This window comes from Myxocyprinus asiaticus, chromosome 41 (genome assembly GCF_019703515.2).
Source record: "Myxocyprinus asiaticus isolate MX2 ecotype Aquarium Trade chromosome 41, UBuf_Myxa_2, whole genome shotgun sequence".
NCBI classification, from domain to species: Eukaryota; Metazoa; Chordata; class Actinopteri; order Cypriniformes; family Catostomidae; genus Myxocyprinus; species Myxocyprinus asiaticus.
This window is the reverse complement of record NC_059384.1, coordinates 8,630,124-8,648,030: the sequence shown is the minus strand read 5'-3', so window position 1 is coordinate 8,648,030 and position 17,907 is coordinate 8,630,124. Positions and strand designations below refer to the sequence as shown.

Sequence of the window (17,907 nt, the reverse complement as noted above, 5' to 3'; positions counted from 1 at the left end):
GCAGATGGAAAAATCTGAAGAATACTCTAGTCACGGATATTCAACATGGATACATTGTTACCATGGCCAATGAATCAAGAAATTGATTATGGTGTTTTATTGAAGTTCTGTTTTTGTATTTAAGACTCTGTATATGTTTGTTTTGGTACTAATAACTTTGTATTTGTTGGTCACTAGATGGAGAGGGAGAGTAGATTATCCAGCTATTTCAAAGCCACTCCTCCAATTGGAGGGACACACCTGTTTTTTAAATGTTGTTTGTTCGAGCTCTTCTTATTGTCTGTAAAAGGCTCTGAGGGTGGCCAAAGCATTATGTATTTTTAATCAAATAAAATTATAGATCTATTTTTGTTTAAAGAGTGTTGCACCTTTCTTTTGAAAGTATGGCATTTTGATTTTTTGCTTGCACCTCTTTTCAACATTTTTGTTAAAATAAGTATGCACCACCATTCCAGCAGCGTTATTTGCAAGAAAATATGCCATTTGAATAGGTCCATTGCAAGGATCATTGATCTTTAGTGTGAAAGGGCAGAAAAACATGGAGATGAATGTGGGCTTCAGCATCATACCTGAGAGACTGATTAGCTGCTACAACTAAAAAGCAAAACAAGAACTTAAAATCCAGAAAGGATGGATGGGGAACAAGTGGAAAACATTTACTTTGCATTTAAAACATCTTGATTTTTGTCTAAATCTGGTTAGTCAAAAGGCACTGACACTTTATCCTTTCCAAAACGTTTCCCATCCTTAAAGAGAATCTGGTGTCAAAGGTGTAAGAAGGATGTGACTGAGCAAAGAGGAAAAGTAGGCAGAAGAGAGACAAGAGAGAGTGAATACAGAAGTGTTTATTGAGCATGCCACAGGTAAAAGCAGAGAACAGGAAAGACAAATAGAAAGATCAAAACACACAACTAAGCCAAACCTTCCGGAATTTGTTAGAAAAATTTGCTTTTAATTGTGCCGCTTATCCAAACTATTCCAAATATACATTCCTGGAGATGTAAAAAAGTAAACTAAAAAAAAGAAAATGTACAGAACTTTTTGCACCTCTATAAAAAAAAAAAAAAAAACAAAAAAAAAAAACATATAGGCTGTTCACCTGTGATGTTCAAACATCTTGGTGGAAGATGTGTGGAAGAGAATGGCGAGATTACATTGCCAACCAATATCACCATCATCAGCCTGTCCATGGACTCCTGCCAAAAGAGGATGTAAACTAAAATGCTCCACAATCTTGGGAGTAAATTAAGACTATAGGCACATTAATTTTGGTCCTTTCTGGTTGTCTTTCCAAATCATATTAGGAAGTAATGAAGGCCTTCTCAAATCCATGCAACTCTGGATTGACTCTCTGACGTAAACTTTTGTTTAGGACCAATAAAATGTACGAAAGAAAATAAATTCTTATACACCTGGGAGAAAGAGAGAAGAATGAGCAATTACAATGCATACAAAATTTTCACCCATTTGTTTTTGTTTTCCTTTAAAAGATGCTACGTTTAGCTGGAGTGGTGGGTTACGACCAGACCTAACATCTCATGGTGGTGACCACTTGAAAATCACAACATTTTTGTGGACATTTCAAATTAAACAAATTTAAAATGCAAAACAACACAAAGCAAAAGAGAAAACCATTGGAGAGGCTTTTACGCGCTAAACACAGCAGACACAAGGAAAAAGATAAGGATTTTTGTCAACAAAACTTTACGGTGTATTATTCTCACCCTCAGAGCCTGTCTCGGTTGTGGATGAAGTACGAAAAGATTTATGCAAGTTTTGTAAGGCACATTCTTTTCCTGCTTACTATAAGAAGTTCGGACTTTACACCAAAAGACCTTTCTGCCACTGAAGAGAGTATAAATGTCTCAAACAGGACAACGGCATGAGGGGTAAAAATTTCCACAAAAACAGTCAATATTTCTGTTTTTCATTCTTTCAACATCTTCTTCAGGAATGATAGGTGAAAATTGGAAAAAATCTCAAACTGTGGTCCCCAGTGTACTTCAACAGTTGTACAGGTAACGCTAGACAACACATGTTGCAGGACCTCTCCGATTCCTTTAGATGGTTGACTTGGAAAAGGAGACCTTTAGGTGGTGGTTATTACCCATGTTGTAATTGTGGAGGTCGATCAGGCATTGAATGGCTTCCTCGATAGTTGTCATCTGAATCAGAGCCATTTTGTGATCTCTGTAGACCAAGAAACCCACATCAAACACAGTTACACAAAATTCTTTTATAGAAACATCTTTACAAAGAGTTAGCAAACACTTACTGGAAAAACTTGAAAGCTTTCACAGTGGCACCAGAGTTGGAGAACAGGACTTTGAGGTCTTCTTCAGTTATGTCTTGCCTTCAAACACGACAGAAAAATGATTTAGCAACCTGATGACTGACAGAAAGATTGATAAGAGCCGAAGAGATCTTTTACTCACGGGATGTTTGACAGATGTAGTGTGGCAGAAGGAGGGAAGATGTTCTGGAAGTTCTTGGAGCCAGGCTTTTTAAAACGATGCAGTGGAGAGTTTGTGAAGTCCTTGGTGAGGCCCTGGTCATCCAAACCGTCCCTCGGTAACTGAACAGTCTGGTGTTTTGACATTGTCACCCGAATGATCTTTGAATACATCTTCTGACCGTTCAAATGACTCATTGCTGAGAGTCAACAAAAAACGATAAAAATAAAAATAAAAAAAAGAGAAAATAGTTGGTATAATTTGTATGCATGAGTCTTAATAAAAAAACAATTATATTAATCATTTATAATTTCTATGTTTTTAGGGAAACGTGTTTGAAAACAATCATTATTATTTTCAATTCTGTCTGGTGATCCTAGTGATGCAGAAACACACTTCACATGACTGAGTCAAGAACAGGACTGAATTTGACTGGTAGATAAATGGATAGTTTAAAGCACAACACTTATTGCCATGGCTGTTTCAGCGAACACTCTTACCAAGCTGAGCCTGATTCATATCGGACATCTGTATCAGCGCGCTGTCTTTCTTATTAAAGAGAATCTTCACACGCTGCACGTCCCCATAAACTCCTGCAAACAAAGCAGCCAGCAAAGGAGCACAAAGGGGGAAAGAGGGAAGAGTCAGACTTGGGGAGTGGAAAGACAGACTGATAGACTGACAGACTCAGATTTTGTTTACCGAAATGAAAACTACACAATTTATCGAAAATGGAGAAAACCTTACAAGAGGTGAGAAGACTCAGATATACCTTCAAATAAAAAATAAAATAAAAAAACATGCATTAAAAAAAATTAAAAACCTTCGAAGGCAGAAAGTAAAAAGTTAAGCAAAAGACTTGCACTCTAAAGGCCAATTACTGGTAATGGTTTTGAAGTCAACATGAAAAAGGATTCGCAACCCATTTTACTTCTGTAATGTGACGCATTTCCAAGTGAAACGGAATATTCATTGAGAAAAAAATAATAATAATTGCAGGAATTTTTTCCATTAGTAATTGACTAGATTAAATTACAGGGCAAATGCCAGAATAAAGCCCAAAATGAATACGAGTTTGCAGTGAATTGTGGAGGACTACTTCCCCCCGAAGCACTGCCAGCACTTACTTTGAGAAGGGTGACGAAATCTGACTTAGACTTGGTAGGTCAAGGTCAAGTTTACCCTCAAGAGCATCTCGTATCCTCAAGGTAATACGTCTTTTACAAATCTATCGTTATTTGCTATTTTTGCCAAAACTATTATAATTATATATTTACGTTAACTGGCATTAAATTAATTTACAAATGCTGCATTACCTAAACTCGTAGTTTAAAACAATGCCTACAAAGCTTTTTCTCTTTTGGTTAACAATATTTTTACACGTCGGTGATGTCAGCCAAAAAGACTCACTTAAGAGGCGGAACAAGCTATAAAACTTTGATGAAAGATTACAAAGAAATATTTTTTTTTATTTAATTCATGAGTGAAAATGTTTAATAACAGGGTGGTTACTAGGGTTGCCACGGTGTACGGTGATTAAACTCGCAACAACCCAGAATAAGTGATGTATTTGCCCGGACAACTAAATACCCGACCGGTAGCCCATGATAGACAGAATGCACAGATGAAGTAGGTTAGTTGGCAAAGAGTGTTGCCCTTCACAACTGTTGAAAATCTATCTTTCAAAAAGTTGAACACACATTTTAAATGCACTTCATTTTTTTCAGTTTCATTTTCATTTTTAGTTAAAATAAATACAAAATAAAGTTCAAAGTTTGAAATCAAGCTGCCTTGTAGGCTATTGCTTAATGAAAATTACCCCATAGTACCACTTAGCGTCCAACCAGCGGTTATACCGGTGTTAGTCGCTTTGAAGTCGGTTTCATCGGTGTGAAAATTATGATATCGTGGCAAGTCTAGAGGCTACTGAGATAATAAGGCTGGTCATGTGAATTTAACATGGGTGGACCCTCTCCACGTAGAATAAAACAGCTGATATGCCTGGAGTCTTCATCTCATGTGAGTGGTCATGATTTTATAAATGCGTTTGAAAATTCCTATTAATTTCTTTATAACTTACATTTTTTTAAAATAAAAATGTTGTGCACTTTTAAGAAAGATCTTAGGATAAATTATAAGATGTTTGTAAAAATGTTTCTAAGTGCAATACATTATAAAAAAATTTAATACAACATATTCTTAAAAGATAGAGTAAGCAGAAAATGTTAATAAAGAATAATTTTTTGTTTTTGAGAATCCCACACCAGGAACATGTACTGAGAAAGTAAAAAGGGTCTATTTTGATTTCATGTTGACCAAAAAAAAAAAAGACTAAAAGCACATGAATAATAAAAATAAGAATTATTGAAACCAAACAGAAAGGTAGAGCTAACGAGAACATACCGAAGAGGGTAAACAGACTGTGGGGCGTAACCATCTTTAGAAGGAGAGAGGAGCAAGCGGACAGAGAGAAGAGTCGAGGAAGAGCAGAGATGAACAGATCATCCATAACGGAGGGTGGTTTCCCGCAGAATGGTGAAGTGGTCATGGATTCATGGTTCAGGATGGTTAATTGGGGGGGTCCGGGGAACATTTGTTCAAGCAAAAAAATTAAGCATGAACAACAAGGTGTATGGTGGTAGAAAAAAGGGGCAAAAAAAAAAAAAAAAAAAGTGGAAGGGAGGGATGGAGGGAGAGAGAGAGAGAGAGAGAGAGAGAGAGAGAGAAGAGAGAAGGGAGGAAAACAAAATTTGGGAATAGAAAAGGGGTGAAAATGCAGAATATAAATAGGGAAGGGGACAAAAAATATAATACAGGTCAGTACACAGGAAATGCAGGCGTTTGGTCAGAGAATGGCTGCTTTATGCTTTTCTACATTATACAAGCAAATAATTGTGCCAAATGTAGTTACCCAGTACCAGGGTAAAGATAGATTCATAACCAAAATAAAGAGGAGCATCTGACAATGATAACAATGATAAGAACAACAGCAGAGTTATGAAGTTTAAGAGAGACATGCAGGAGAGCGAAGACCAAGGAAAGCATCACAGTTTCAAGCAAATTGTACAAAGCATTGAGTTTAACAAGGTTCTTTATGATTGCCATGCTTGCGTGGACACGAAAACCACCTTTTATAGTTATGGTGTGAACATAAAAAAGCACAATTGACACCACAGCAATACATTAGGGGTGACATGTAAAGAACAATGAAAATTTGTAAATTTTATCAGATGAGCAGAGTGGTGGTGCCACGTCCACGATTCATTAGCTTTCAAAAAGTGAGAAAGTTTAGACAGAAAAGAGAGGGTGAAAAAGAGAGAGAATGAGACTGTGTAAAAGTTTTAGGATGTACGACCAGAAAGATGTCAAACTAGACAAAGACAAGCACTGTTTTTGCAAATATAATTTATGAGACTGTTTTTTTTATTTTTATTTTTTTTTTATTGTAAACAACATGTGGGTTTAGGAAAGACCAAAGTGGATGAATTTCACAAATAAATGTTTAGTTCATATTTCACCCACTAAATCAAAAGAAAAAATAAGAAATTAGTCTATATTTTGGTTTGCATAAAGAAAATTAAACTATTTTTGCATTGACATTATTTCATGACAATTAAGCACATTACGTACACTTCTCATAACTCAAAATGTTTTTTTTTTTCCAAGAACAGGGAAACAAAACAGGCTTAATTTTCTTTGTACAAAAATGTTTCTTCTTTTGATTTTGCAGAGAAATATAACCCTCCAACTATACTTTTTTGTGAGATTCACCCAAGTGTGTTATCAGGTAAAGAGCAAGTCTACAGGCACAATGATTCCAATCTTAAGCACTCTGCAATTCCGTAATAGGGATACAACTTTGTTTCTGGAGAAACTGGCCTTTCCTATTCATCTAAATTTTACATGTCTGGGACATGACATGACAGAGAACACAAATTATTAAATGTGATGGAGGGGTTGAGATGTACAGAACACTGACCTCTTCATTTAGATTGCTAACAAGCAGGACCCCACCGGACCCCGACTGACCCGACAGTGCGACTCTTCCAGCAGCGGCCGCGGCAGCAGCAGCAGCACTCAGCGGGCTTAAAGCACCTGGAATTACACAGGCAAGTAAGACTTGGTTATCTGCGTATCCCACAGCAGTGTTTGAGTGATATGTGATGTTTTTTTGATGGCTGATATTATGCTGAAATACAGTATACAATATATTTAATCAAATTCAATGATAGCATATGTATGCAAATTTGATGAAATTATGAAATATTTGAAACTACTTATATTTGCTTAATTTTTTTATAATTGACTTTAAATTATTGAAAACATAACATGTATTTCGAAGATCAGACTTCTGTTAATCAGCTGAGCACGCAGTTATCTGTCTATGCCGATATCTCAAACAACTAAATATCGGCAGATTAATCGGCCTAAGCAATATATTTTAGTCTATCACTAGCCCATATGACTTTAAGCGAACTATGATGCAGTCCCTTAGTGAGCAGCTTTCACACCAATTAAACAAATTGACCTCTAACATCAATTAAACTCATGTCTGCACCAAAAACTCCCAAATGAACTGAAAACTAATTATTTTAAAGTAACGCTAAAACTTTATTCTAAAACTAGGAAGAAATATTTAACATGCAGTAGCTGCAACAAAATTGAAGGTGTTATGCACATAAAATGAATCCACATAACATCTGCTTAACAAACTTAAAGAATCTGGAGGCTTCGATTAACATTAAACATGGTTAGTCCTTGTTTTTTTTGGGCAGAAACATAGCAAAAAACTGCAATATGTGGTGTCAAAATTGGAAAGTGCCGTAGTCGGTAGTGTAGTTGTCCCCAATCACCCTGTCCGATTTAGCTGTGATGGCCAATTAAATCTGTATTACACCCAGGTAAAACATATTAGTTTTTATCTTAATGCAAGAGGGACCAGGTTAGATGATGTGGGATTTTAAAACCTAATAATTTTAAGCCTAATATCAATAAAATACCTGCCTGATTAAGTGGCTGGGGAAATGTCAAATTGCATTTTAAATTAAGAGGCCTTATGAGTAGATCTCTGAGAAAAGGTCAGTGAAGGCACTCAGAGACACGGGCCTACGTGACATTTTACAGTACTTAAGAGAACATTCCAATTATCTTCAGTCTTTCATAAACACAGCTTGTAAAGTCTGTGTAAATTAATGCCACTGATTGAAATACTGTATACACTCAGTGGCACTCAGAACAATCTCATCATGAACAGATTTTGTTTTTGGATGACACACGATGGATGAAAAGAACCAAAACATCTAGGCCCCGTTTCCACCTGGTATTAAGATGTGATTTTATCACCGAAAACACAAGTGGTCAGCGCTAAATACAGGTGGAAACGGGGTCCAAAACATTTTGTGATTGGATCATGGAAACCATGTATGGAGGTAGTCAAAAATGCATGTGACCACATCGCATTTGACGTGTGAACACAATCCACCCTGACAACAGCGAAGCACCACCCCTCACCTGTCAATCAACCAATGAGCTAAAACAAGAGTTTAAACTTTGCGTTTATGTGTGGCTTTAAAAGGAAATAACCATCAGAATTGAAAATTTGAAAAAGCAAATACATGTACCTGCAAGAGAGCTTCACTGACTCTCTTCAGTGTGTCTGATATCAACATGCAGTGACAGGTGAGAAGCACGAAAATCTGAAGCGCCTTTCACACAGGTACACCACTGAAATAATGGAGGATTCAGCTCGAAATGTTGCATTTGTGCTTAATCAAATTTTAGCTGTATCTGGGAACTTTCATTGTCTTTTATTACTTTTTGTGGTTTATTATCATACAGTAAAACACTGAAGTAGGGATTCATGTACATCATCATAAAATCAGATTAACTCTCTCGAAATACAAGTGGTCACAGTAGACGCATTTAAGACACATGGTAATACCAGGTGGAAACAGGAATGCGTTTCGCTGACCACATGTGATTGAATCACCGAAAATGCATCTTAATGCCAGGTGGAAACAGGGATGTAGAGTTGGTAACCTTATTCAGAACCAGTTTTATACTGGAAATATGACATTTGGTTCCATTGACATCTCTTTGAACGTCTGTATTCTTCCGCCAATGTGTACTAAAATACTTTCGACAGAATGCCCTGCTCTGCTATGTTTTAGCGAGCTTGCAGGAATTGAACGGTATGAATGAGAAAGACTGGGGAATAATATAAAATAATACACTAATATGTGAAATAATACAAAGACAATACATAGACAAAACATCTTTCTGTGATTCTCTTCCTTAGAAAGAGAAATTCTCTTTTCAAGAATCCCACCCCTTGAAATGTGCATGTGAAGAATCAAAATTGTAATACACACATAATAGATAGTAAAAAAGAGGGAGGTACCTGGGATCTTACCGAGCAGGGAGCTGGAGTCTTTACCCAGGGCAGCAGCCATAGACGAATCCAAAGGAGGCTGCCCATCTCCAGCAGGAAGTTCTGGCCTGGTGTAATCTCTACTCTTATCATTATTATACTTTACATTCAGGTTGATGAGTTTTGAGTAGTCTATTCGAAGGGTACAGCAAGCGTTGTAAATGTTCTGACCATCTAAGGCCTAGAAAAAGAGAGAAAAAGAGCAAGATAGATAGACAGAGAGAAGGCGTGGACTTCGTAGGGCACTAAAAACGTGCTTGGCACAGGAACTCCTCTGAGAAAGCAACCCACCACTTTAGCTTGCTGTGCATTGGCTGGATCGTTGAACTGCAACAACGCCTGAAACTGATTGTTCTTGGTGAATGTGATGATTTTCATGACGGTGCCAAACTTTGAGAAGATCTATTGACAGAGAAAGCAGAGCATTGAGAGGAGCTATCAACAGAGGGGAAAAGACATTACAAAAAAGAATTAACACACACGGCATCAACGGTCATAAATAAAAATGCCATAAATTTAAGGTGTGAAGTGTGTAATTTCTGCACCTCTATCAACACCGATCAAAACTGCATATCAACATTTCAAATATTCTTCATTTCAAATGGCTTCCTTACAGTTGAATCTGTATATTATGCTAGAATAGTATTTTAACATTGGAAAAAATTACACACTTCATGGCCAAAACCTGTAAATAATAGGCTGATCTGATCTGTGGCATCCCCACCTGCTGCAGGACATCCAGAGTGACAGGGTAAAACATGTTATCGATGATTATCCTCAGCACTGGACTGGAAGGTGCACCCCCACCGATGATGGAGTTGGACCCTGATGCTAAGGTCCCACCTGACTGAAGATTGGATACAGCACGAGTTAACAAACATTCTGGACAAGACAACATGACCACATTCATGCCCACAAACCACAGAGCACAACGACCCTCATGAGCCAAGTAGCTCCACCCACAGCAAAATTTCATTGGTCCAAAACCTCCTCCACACAGTTTGATATTTAACATCAAATATGTTTTGATTGACTGTGTTTTTGTCACTTCATGCAGTACTTTTCTTTCAGTGAGGAGAGAAAAAACACTTGACACTGGAAACCTGTCCTGTTGTGCCTGGTGAGGACACTGTTACAAGTCAGATAATATGTTACCTGGTTTGAATTGTCGGTCTTGAGTTCTTTGTGATTGGAATATTGGATATAGACAGGCACATTACGGAGGTGTGGCGTAACAGCGGAGTAATAATTGACCATCGTCATGGCAGCTTCCTCTGTGCTCAACTCCAGAAATGCCTACAATGAAGATTTCAGTGGGTGAGATGCAAACATATATTCTAAAATATAGCTGCAAGCAGCAATTAGCGGGGTTCAAGCTATTACGGTCCTTTATGTACATATGCAATCAATATTAAGTATTAATTAGACAGTCCATTTGCACCTTAAACAATGATAAAGTGCCTTTAGTTTCAGAACTATCATGTTAGGTAGCACAGACATATGGCATTTTTTACATTCATGACTATTATAGCACCACCAAGAGGCAGAGGTTTGAAATTTTTCCTGTCCTCAGACTGCCGTCCTACATAAATGTCGAGCATTTGGTGATATCTCGTTTCGTTCAAGAGTTATAACCATTTAAGTAAATGTGACCATGGGCACTTTGAACTTTTTGGCATACCGTTGCGATGATGAATCAAAAGTTCTAACTTTTTTTGATAATTATTGATATTGGGACTCCAGAGAATCTCTCTTCACTGGTTCGGTTCCGATCAGGTGAACAGCCTAGGACTAGTATGAAAAAGTCGTTTTTGTTTTTTTTTAATAATCTTAAATATTTAACAAACGATTTGATTCACAACAATGCTTCTTGAGGCAAAGTTGTTCAGAATGAGGAAATCTATCATATGTTATGAATAGCATGTGTCTGAGTGAAACACAGCGGTATATACAACAATTTACACACAAGAAAAAAACGAAAGTGCCTCCCGGTGGCCAATTTTTTATTTTATTTTGCATAGACCTCTTGGGCCAACAGACAAAAAGGCCCATCACATTTCATTCCGATCTGCCTTTTCTAACCCTATCTAATAGCTGCTAAAATATGATTGGTCGATGGTGGCCATGTCTCTCAAGATATGAGACTGTCCTCATAGACCTTGATGTCACCTTGGACAAGTTCATCGGACCAAGGATTCCATAGTGAGAGTTCCAAGAGTTTTTGTGTGTGTGTGTGTGTGTGTGTCCTCAGAATGAAATACATACGTATCAAATTTGGTGATAATATCTCATTCCATTCATGAGTTATAACCGCTTTAGTAAAAGTGGCCACGCCCACTATGTACATTTTGGCTTACCATTTGACGATGAATTGAAAGTTCAAAATTACTTTGATAACTTTTCATATTGGGACTCTGCTAAATCTTTCTGCACTGGTTTGGTTCCGATCGGGTGAACGGCCTAGGACTAGTTCAAGAGTTATGGCCCAATATTTTTATTTTATTTATTTTTTATTCAGTTTAGCGCCCCCCATTTGGCCGATCGGGGCGAGTCCATGCATATGGCTAGCCAGCCGGAGTACTACCATTCCCCAAAGTTTCAAGTCTCTAGGCCTTACGGTTTGGTCTGCACGATCAGTTTTAGGGCAGAATAATAATAATAATCCTTACAAATACAACAGTGTTTCAGCCCTAAAAATTAGTTGAAACAGACACAGCAAATCTCTCTTTGAATACACAGCAAATTATGATTCAGCTGGCTGGTAGATCACAGCTGGCCAACACACCTGGTTTTTGCCTTTCAACATGAGGATATTGGTGACCTTTCCGAAAGGCAGCCCCAGGGCAATGATCTCAGTTTCTGAGACATCGTTGGGTAGCTTTCTGATGTGGAGAACGCGGGACGGTGGAGCGTCGCCAACTCTGTCTTCAACTCTAAGCTTTTTGCTGTCGCTGCCATTGGACGTTCCATCTGCCAGAGGTTGCCAGTAGGAGACATGATGACCATATAGGGATGGGATTAAAAATGAAAATGAATGAATTCCTGGAGAAAATTCATAAACCTTAATGCCAACATCTGGACAATATTGTTAAGACCATGAAACTGGGTAAAATACAGATAAAAACTGTATTAATCAAAAAAGCTTCTTGTTGTGGCAAGCAAATAATTTTTGACAGAGGATCAGATGGTCCTAAATATGTAACTACATTTCATACAACATTTCCAAAGGCCAATTAAAAGGGACAAGAAGACAAAGGTTTCTTTAGTTGGGTTAAGAATTTCCTACACTAAATAGCTTAGAGGAAACTATTGTTGAAGAAGCTGTAATAAGATTCACAGCGCACATAGTCACAACTCCGGTCACATGCTTGCAAGTGTGGGTGCACACCTACAGGAGAGCGTAAGGTTATTCCTAGAGAGGATCTTCTCAGCTCTACTAATGCAACACTTTCACACTTTAACATCTGTTACACTTCAATTTTGCTCAGAAGAACAGTTTACCCAAAAATAAAACAAAAATTTTCTTCCATGGAACGCCTCAGTCACCATTTACTTTCATTGAATCTTTTTCATACAATGAAAGTGGATGGAAACTGAGGCTAACATTCTGCCTAACATCCCCTTTTGTGTTCCATGGAAGAAAGGATTTGAATAACTAGAGGGTGAGTAAATGACGACAGAATTTTTCTTTTTTTGGTTAACTATCCCTTTAATGCCCCTTTAATCCCCTTTAGCTCTTTACAGTTGAGAAAATGGCTTGCAAAGAAGAAAATCATAGACACCTACCACTGATACTGCTCAGCCCAGAACTGGGGCTGTTATACATGCTGCCAGACAGCAACTCATCTGATCCTCTCTGTGGAAACACACAAAGAACCCATGAAAGATAAAACCCCGCCCTCCAATAAAGATGTTCCCCCTTCACAATCCCCTCAACCAAACAATGAAATACAGCACTCGGTGGACAGCTTAACGCACGTCCATGCATCCCTGGCTTTCACCCTTATTTTTCTAGATTGTTGCTTTAATCTTGTTGAGTCTAAGAGCCTAGCAACCCGCTGGCGCGAATGGCCCGCCACTTGAAGTGCAGCTAAAAGTGACGGATGGTACGGAAGGCGAACTGTTGCAAACGAAACTCCCTAATAGGTTTGTCTCCAGTCTGTGTCTCACACAAATTCCACTGAATTGTTCTTTATGGATGCCACTTTTATGGCACCAATAAACTTGACGTTGAGCTGCTTCTGGCCATAAAGTCTACAACAAATAATCGAAGGAATGGAAAAGTTTCCCCACATCAAAATGGCCAAAACTAGTAGATCGCATTAGGAGATGGTAAGGCAGGCTTAATAGACAAAACCAAGCATCAAAACTTATTAGAAAGGGATGAAAAAACTTTAAAAACTGAAATTGAACGCAACAAGATTAAATGCTGCTTTTTCCACCTGCTTTCCCAGAAAGACCGGTTAACATCGTTTTCCCAGGGAGGAAAATTCTGTTGTTGGAGAACAAACCGAGTTAAAAGGCCGGTGTTCAGAAGGCATCTCTGAAAAAGAACAAACTCTTCTCTAACTATCTTGGACATAAACCACCTCCATTCAATTACTACCAGCCTAATTTTATGAAAAGCGGAGATGGAGACCTGTAACAGGCCTGTATCTAATATATAAGGGACAATTCTACATTTCCTCACAATGCTTTTCTTTCAGTGAAGAATCAGCCACATAATATCCAATAATACGCTTAAATGACTTGGCAATTCTTTGTCCATTCAAAAATAAATTATGTCTGCATTACCCTGGGCTTTTTTTGTCTTTTCTAGTGGCTTTGATGGCACAAAATACGCAAACAAGTTTTAAGACAGGAACAATAAATGCTAAACCCCATTATGACAAATTATGTTCATGAAAGCAATACTAAAAAGCATTTACTATGAATCTGGAAATAAACTGACATTTAAATTGGCTAAGTTTGGCAAGAAAAAGCAGCATAAAACTATAAAAATAAAGTTTGATGCCGGCATTAGGGCAAGTCACCAGCCAACAACATTCCACAGTTTTTGTTTTTTTTCAGCGATGCAACGTAAGTTCATAAAGGTCCATATTAATAATGTACCATAAAATTTATTTGGAACACTATGGTCCTAATAAACTGCCCGATGTGTTCTTCTGCTGTTGTAGCCCATCTGCCTCAAGGTTTAACATGTTGTGCATTCCAAGATGCTATTCTGCTCACTGAGTGGTTATCTGAGTTACGGTAGCCTTTCTGTCAGATCGAACCAGTCTGGGCATTCTACGTTGACCTCTCTCATCAACAAGGTGTTTCCGTCCACAGAACTGCCGCTCACTAGATGTTTTTTGTTTTTGGCACCATTCTGAGTAAATTCTAGAGACTGATGTGTGTGAAAATCCCAAGAGATCAGCAGTTACAGAAATACTCAAACCAGCCCGCCTGTCAAACAATCATCCCACGGTCTAAATCACGGAGATCAAATTTTTTCCCCCCATTCTGATGGTTGATGTGAACATTAACTGAAGCTCCTGACCCGTATCTGAATGATTTTATGCATTGCACTGCTGCCACATGATTTGCTGACTAGATAATCGCATGAATAAGTGTACAGGTGTTCCCTATAAAGTGCTCAGTGAGTGTATATTCACAAAGTAACAATGAGAATTTTTAACAGGATGGTGGTTAAAACTAAGAAAACTTGATATTTGATATTGATATTTCAACTAGCATTGGTTACACAGATTAAAATATGCCCTAAACTGAACTCTAACAGTGGTGGAGGAAATTCCAGTATTGTTCTAGTAACCATGGGGTCAGATTTCTGTTGTGGTTTCAACTTTGTCTCACCAACACAACAGTCAAACATCTATTAAAAATAAAATTCCAAAACAAAGGAAATCAATGGTAGGACATACAAGTCGTTCATTCTGATCGTATTTATAGTAATATATATGGGGTACGGTACTGTTGCTGTTGTCAGGCCGCTGTTGCACTGATAAATCTCTCATGGGATTAATAAAGCATCCATCCATCCATCCATCTATCAACCAGGCCACATAATCTAAAAAAGGGAAACTGAAAATAGAGCTCACCTTTACGCCAACTGCAACATCACCAATGCTGATAAAAACAGAAATTAAGATTTGGTCAGACAGATATTATGCAGTAGGAACATATATGTGAGCTTTAGTGCACCAGTTAAGTGTGCATAAGAAAAAAACTTGTTTAAATAAATCTCATTTCAGACTCAGATGGATTCCATGGGGGGGGGGGGGGGGGGACAGCAACAAAGCCTGTAGAAATCCTTTAATCAAAATGATTTAAACCCCCACCATTATTCAGTGAAACAATAAATTAAGATGATGGACAATTTTCATCATTTCACCCCTCTCTTCTTGTCCTCCAATTACAGGCCAGACTAATACCCAAACATGCTGTCTGGGTAGTAGGTGGGCAGCACACTAGGTTTTGCTGACCAAAAAGCTGTCTAGGTAGGCAGTTTGCTAGGTTTTATGATGCCTCAAAACGCTGTTTAGGTATGCTGTAATATATGTTTTCAGATTATGACGCCCACAATGCTATGTAAGCAATTTAGATTTTGAGACTACCTGGGATCAAAAATGTTGTCTAGGTAGCTCACAAGGTTTTGGGACTAAAAGCCAACCTTAAATACTGTCTAGGTAGACAGCTCACTAGGTTTTGAGATTATGATGCCCAAGGCTGCTCACTAGTTTTTTGGTTTCATACTATTTGGCTGGCCATCGCTGATTGTCTTCGGTATTTAACCTTTTAAAGATTTTCTGATTTATTTTCGTCATAAAATTGGAAAAATGAAGAGTTTTGTAACAACGAAGGTGACGTTTAAATTAATCACAATGGAATATATTTTGGTTTATTTGCAAGTGTCAAAGTAACGACGTGCTGCTAACAAAACAAACATTATTCAAACATAAATAAAACACTAAATGGGCACAGATGGAAATAATATTCGAGGATTTTAAAACTCTGACTAGTTAGACTGCAAATGTTAAATATTAAACTAAAACCGTTAATCTTGTGCGTGAAACGTGAGCAAACAAACACAGCTAGTGAAGCTAAACTGCTAACACGTTTGCTGGTTTATCTCGTTTTTAAGTTATAATTTTGCCAATTTTCCCCATTTCAGCGTTGTTCCCCTATCTATACTATCCTAAAATGTTATAACAGACCACAGAAGTATTAAAATGAGGTTTATAAAACAATAATGTTGTGTTTGAAGTCTTCAAGCGCTAGCGAGTTAGCCCTGTTAGCGCTGAAACAACTGTGATAGTTATAATTCGAATTTAAATAATTGTTATATATAAATATAAACGAAGAGTGCTTTTAATGCTCACCCGTCCATTTCTGGCGACCTGTGTTTAAAATAAACCGGTTGGAGAGTGTGTTTGTTATTCCTTCTCACTGGCTCAGAAACACACACACACAACAGACAAAATGGAGGCGGAAACTAAGAGACACGAGGAGGAAACACACACACCTACTGTAAACACATAGTACTGTACTAATGTAATACATAAAACATATTATATTTGATACATAATATACACAAACACACTTAATTTAAAATACACTTACTGTAAACAGATAATCTCTCAATGTAAACAAGCAATACATAGAATATTAAAAGTAATATGAGACACAAACTGACGCACACGCTGGTTGTTATATCATGGTGGAGAATTTATATATACACTGGCGGCCAAAAGTTTGGAATAATGTACAGATTTTGCTCTTATGGAAAGAAATTGGTACTTTTATTCACCAAAGTGGCATTCAACTGATCATAATGTATAGTCAGGATTTTAATAACGTGAAAAATTACTATTACAATTTGAAAAAAAAAAATAATAATAATAATAATAATAAACTACTTCAAAGAGTTCTCATCAAAAAATCCTCCACGTGCAGCAATGACAGCTTTGCATATCCTTGGCATTCCAGCTGTCAGTTTGTCCACATACTCCGGTGACATTTCACCCCACGCTTCCTGTAGCACTTGCCATAGATGTGGCTGTCTTGTCGGGCACTTCTCACGCACCTTACAGTCTAGCTCAGGGGTCCTCAATAGGCGGACTCAGGTCCGGATCCGGACCGAAGGACAATTAAATCCGGACCGAGCTCTGAAACTTTGTGCTAGTTATCTGACACCTGGCTGAGTGATTATGTAAGCATACGTGTATTCGCCCGCGGAGCGGGAATATAGCGTTCAGCGCTAGAGAGGAATATTTCTCTCTAGAACGGGAATAAAGCACGTGCAGCGCTATTCACTTTATTCCCGCTCCGCGCGCGTTGTCTGTCTCCCCGCTATAGACATGAGGCGCCTCATAAAGCCTAATTTACTGTACGTACGAGTTGCAGGTGCTGTTATTTTAACAACTAGCGGAGACACCGCTACAGATACTGGCAGATACTGGCATCTTTCGCTTAAATACACTGCAGAAAACAAAAATTAAGTAAAGTGATAAATCTGTCTGATATGTGATTCAGCCGGTTCAGCTTAGCCATGTTTGTGTCAGGACAAGTTAACGTGCCGCCTTAAGACTATAACGTTTTTTTCCATCTAAATTTAGCTTCATTAATCAGCATGTTACAGCCTTTCATAATAAACAGATATTTGTTATAATTTTGTGAAAATTAAGCAGAGATGTCATCATGGCAAGGAAAGCCTATTTATCCTTACATTAATCAAACAGATATTTAATGCTTCACTGTTATGTAAATTGTTTGTTTGTTGTTAGCAAATTCTCACTTTAAGGAAAATATAAAAATGGTCCATTCAAGCTTTTACATTTTTATACATTTTCTCTCAGGGGACACCCCTGAACCCACAGTATTTTATCTGTCAAAAGGCCTCCTATGTCCCATACATAGGTGTAGATTCTGAATGTAAAAATATTTCAACAAAACTGGACTGCTGTCGTTCAGCTTCAAAACAAACTGTTGATTTTATCTTTTAATATTCACATCCAAGCGCCC

The 17,907-nt window shown here is 37.7% G+C and overlaps 1 protein-coding gene across 2 annotated transcripts; it reads right to left on the bottom strand.

Annotated features, from left to right (window-relative positions):
• Positions 1-829: 829 nt before the first annotated feature.
• Positions 830-16,378, bottom strand: LOC127431950 (polypyrimidine tract-binding protein 2-like). 2 transcript variants are annotated; one of them, XM_051682619.1, is made up of 14 exons: positions 16,266-16,378; positions 14,985-15,012; positions 12,670-12,739; positions 11,669-11,853; positions 10,039-10,179; positions 9,608-9,730; positions 9,175-9,285; positions 8,854-9,064; positions 6,433-6,548; positions 4,857-4,890; positions 2,954-3,046; positions 2,436-2,652; positions 2,276-2,353; positions 830-2,190 (listed from the first exon to the last, which is right to left on the bottom strand). In XM_051682619.1, the coding sequence occupies exons 1-14, from the start codon at positions 16,271-16,273 to the stop codon at positions 2,061-2,063; spliced, it is 1,545 nt and encodes a 514-aa protein (XP_051538579.1). In that variant the 5' UTR covers positions 16,274-16,378; the 3' UTR covers positions 830-2,060. The 2 variants fall into 2 exon arrangements, with proteins under 2 accessions (XP_051538579.1, XP_051538580.1); XM_051682620.1 differs by having other exon boundaries at positions 8,866-9,064.
• Between the last annotated feature and the right edge of the window lie 1,529 nt (positions 16,379-17,907).